Source organism: Anopheles darlingi, chromosome 2 (genome assembly GCF_943734745.1).
Source record: "Anopheles darlingi chromosome 2, idAnoDarlMG_H_01, whole genome shotgun sequence".
Classification (NCBI taxonomy): Eukaryota; Metazoa; Arthropoda; class Insecta; order Diptera; family Culicidae; genus Anopheles; species Anopheles darlingi.
Genome location: NC_064874.1, coordinates 26,916,760 through 26,919,402, shown reverse-complemented (window position 1 = coordinate 26,919,402; position 2,643 = coordinate 26,916,760). Strand labels below are relative to the sequence as shown.

Here is a 2,643-nt window from a genome sequence, read left to right as displayed (position 1 = left end):
AGCTTCTGGCACGTACTTATATGAAAGATCGAACCACCCGCCCAAAAGCAAAGGCACTATTCATTAAAGCTCTCGGTATAAACGAAAACTATCTTCCGGCCGTGTACTTGCTGGCGGAGCTGTATCAGCGAGAGAACGATGTAGCTAGCAGTATGGAACTACTGAAGAAACATGTAATGCTGTCCCAGAACTGTAAACTACACGCAATGCTTGGCGATGTCTTGGTCAACGATAAAGACCATTCCGGTGCACTCGAGCATTACACGATGGCTCTGAAGTAAGTAAACTGTCCTATGTGTAAGGCCCGTGTTAAAAAAGGGGGACTGACTTTGAAATTCCTTTTCTAGCCTTGATCCATCGAACCGTTGTGCAATGGCTGGTCTAATGGCAATGGGCCAGAGTCCTGGCAATAATAGCACTACATCGAATACAGGAGCTGGAACCAGTTCCTATCTAGAGTACATGGCTGACGAAGGTAGCGATGTACCGGACACTCCACTCGAAATGATCGAGATACGGACGACGGGTCCGAACGAGATGGAGTCCGAGAGTGATGCCATGTGGTCGGATGTGGAAATTGAAATCAATCAGTGAAACAAGGAGACAATGGCGGGGGAATGTTTGGGGCCTGGAAAGTGATCGTAAGAAGTATATTCCATTTTCATTTAAATTAATCAGAATAAATAACTACGAACTCTTCAACAAAATAATCTGCATTCTTTTCATTTTGTACGTTGACCATTTATATGCAAATCTACGGACAATACTTAATTAAAAGGTACCCACTAATTGTAATGGAGGGAGACTGATGGTACGAGTGTGGTCTCCGGAATAGAACCAACTTAGCGGTAGGCCCATGAAGCCGCCCTGCTGTGCATATTCCGTTATGATCTCTCTTAAACACCGTGTCGTGTCACTTCCTTGTAAGGTCAGCCGAGACGGTGCTGTTGTTGTAAGCCAGCTTTTTTGCATCCTTAATAGGTACCTCAAAGGCTGGTTAGTAAATGTTTAAGCGGGTTTACGAACGCCTAATTAAAGGCCGCCCATACGATACATAAAGGAAGTACGGCGGAATTCTCATTGGTGATCAGAGCTAATCCCTGCCCTTCGTGCGTCAGGATCGTAAAATATCGTCAACAACCTTATTCGTAGAAGCTCCCGTAATTCGACGATCAAAGCGCTTGCGATCGAATCACAAGAGCGTGTCGGAAGTACACCAGCAAAGAGATTATCTGCTCCGAAGGGCACCAACGAGTACCGTGATGTTATTGCGTAGTTTGTGATTTTTATTGTCCTTCTCCTCTTTTGAAGACATGATCATATAAGCAAATATGAACATCATGAACAGTAAAGTGCTTGGCGACGCCGAACCTTACAAAAGCCCCTCGGTTGATCATCAAACGATCCCTGGTCACCCTATTGAAATGAGTGATGTGTTTGCTGGCGTGAAGAAAATTGGCAAGTCTTTTAAAATAGATTTTTAAGTAAATTAGCTACATCAAACAACTACCAAAGTGGTGCAATAGATAACACATGTCATTTTTCTCTATAAAACTGCAACATTTCGAGACAGCAGCCACAGGAGAAGCAAAATCGCATCTTCACACGATATGTATCGCCAGACATTCATGTCAAGCTTCCAAGTCAAGTCGAGAGGAAAGTAGAGAGTAATGAAGAGAGCCGAACGAACTCAAGGATTCAACTCCGTTAGAGGCTATTTTTCTAGGATAGGTTCTGGAGAGAAACTGGTGAATTACTAGTGTTCACCCCAGTTTCGTCTTTCACCGAACCATCCGCTTATTTTACAGAACAAATGTGGTGCATAGGACGGAAAAATCGTGTATGATCGCGTATTGTGCAGGAATGCGGATACAGCAGGATTCCAAGAATCCTGAACTGCACGTCACATCTATCGCACGTGTATTGGCAAGTGGTTTGGTGGTTTCTTGGAACGCAAAGCAAGCATCGGCAAAAAAGTGTCAAATGATGGAACAGTCGAAAAGAGCTAATTTCAGTAGGTATTATCGTGCAGAAAATAAGAGGTCCTCAAGTTTACACACGTTCCGTAAGTCACTCGATGCTACACGTCGTGAAGTCGTTGGCCCGTGATCACTCTCGTCCCTCAACTCTCGGTAGTCCGGAAGTAATAATGCTCCTGAGCATAATATCATTCTCCCCGTGACCGCCTGTGCGCCTGTGAGTTTCAGATTGTTTTTTGGTTGATTTTTTGTTGATCCCCGTCCCTTTTTCGATCAACACCAGATGGTTAGTGTTCTGAGGTCGAACCCAATACGGATTGCCGTTATGCATTGCTAGTGTGGACAGCGCGAATGGATGCTGGCGGAAACAAAACAAAACGATCCTCTCATCGGGTACCGCCGGGTACGGGTTTGGACAACTCACAGCAGCGGCAGCAGCGGATGGTGGTAATCGACAATGCGGACGTCCTTTGCAGAAATTCGATACGCGTTCCCGTGCTATAGCCCCCCTTCGTTCGAACACCATATAAAGAAACCAGTGTGAACCTCGCCGCCAGACCCTGCCTCTAGCCGCCATCGTATTGGCCGTACAAACACGGTGGCCATTATCACTGCATCCGAGCGACAGCAAACAACGGCCAGCGGATCAATAACATCGACGGTA

The 2,643-nt window shown here is 45.6% G+C and overlaps 1 protein-coding gene across 1 annotated transcript in view; it reads left to right on the top strand.

Annotated features, from left to right (window-relative positions):
• The window catches only part of LOC125947932 (anaphase-promoting complex subunit 7), a 2,204-nt gene extending 1,494 nt beyond the window's left edge, over nt 1–710 (top strand). Inside the window, exons 3-4 of the mRNA XM_049673497.1 lie at nt 3–277; nt 348–710. Of these exons, the coding sequence (XP_049529454.1) occupies nt 3–277; nt 348–594 (522 nt within the window). The 3' untranslated portion in view covers nt 595–710. The remainder of the gene's footprint in view (nt 1–2; nt 278–347) is intronic.
• Nucleotides 711–2,643: the final 1,933 nt, after the last annotated feature.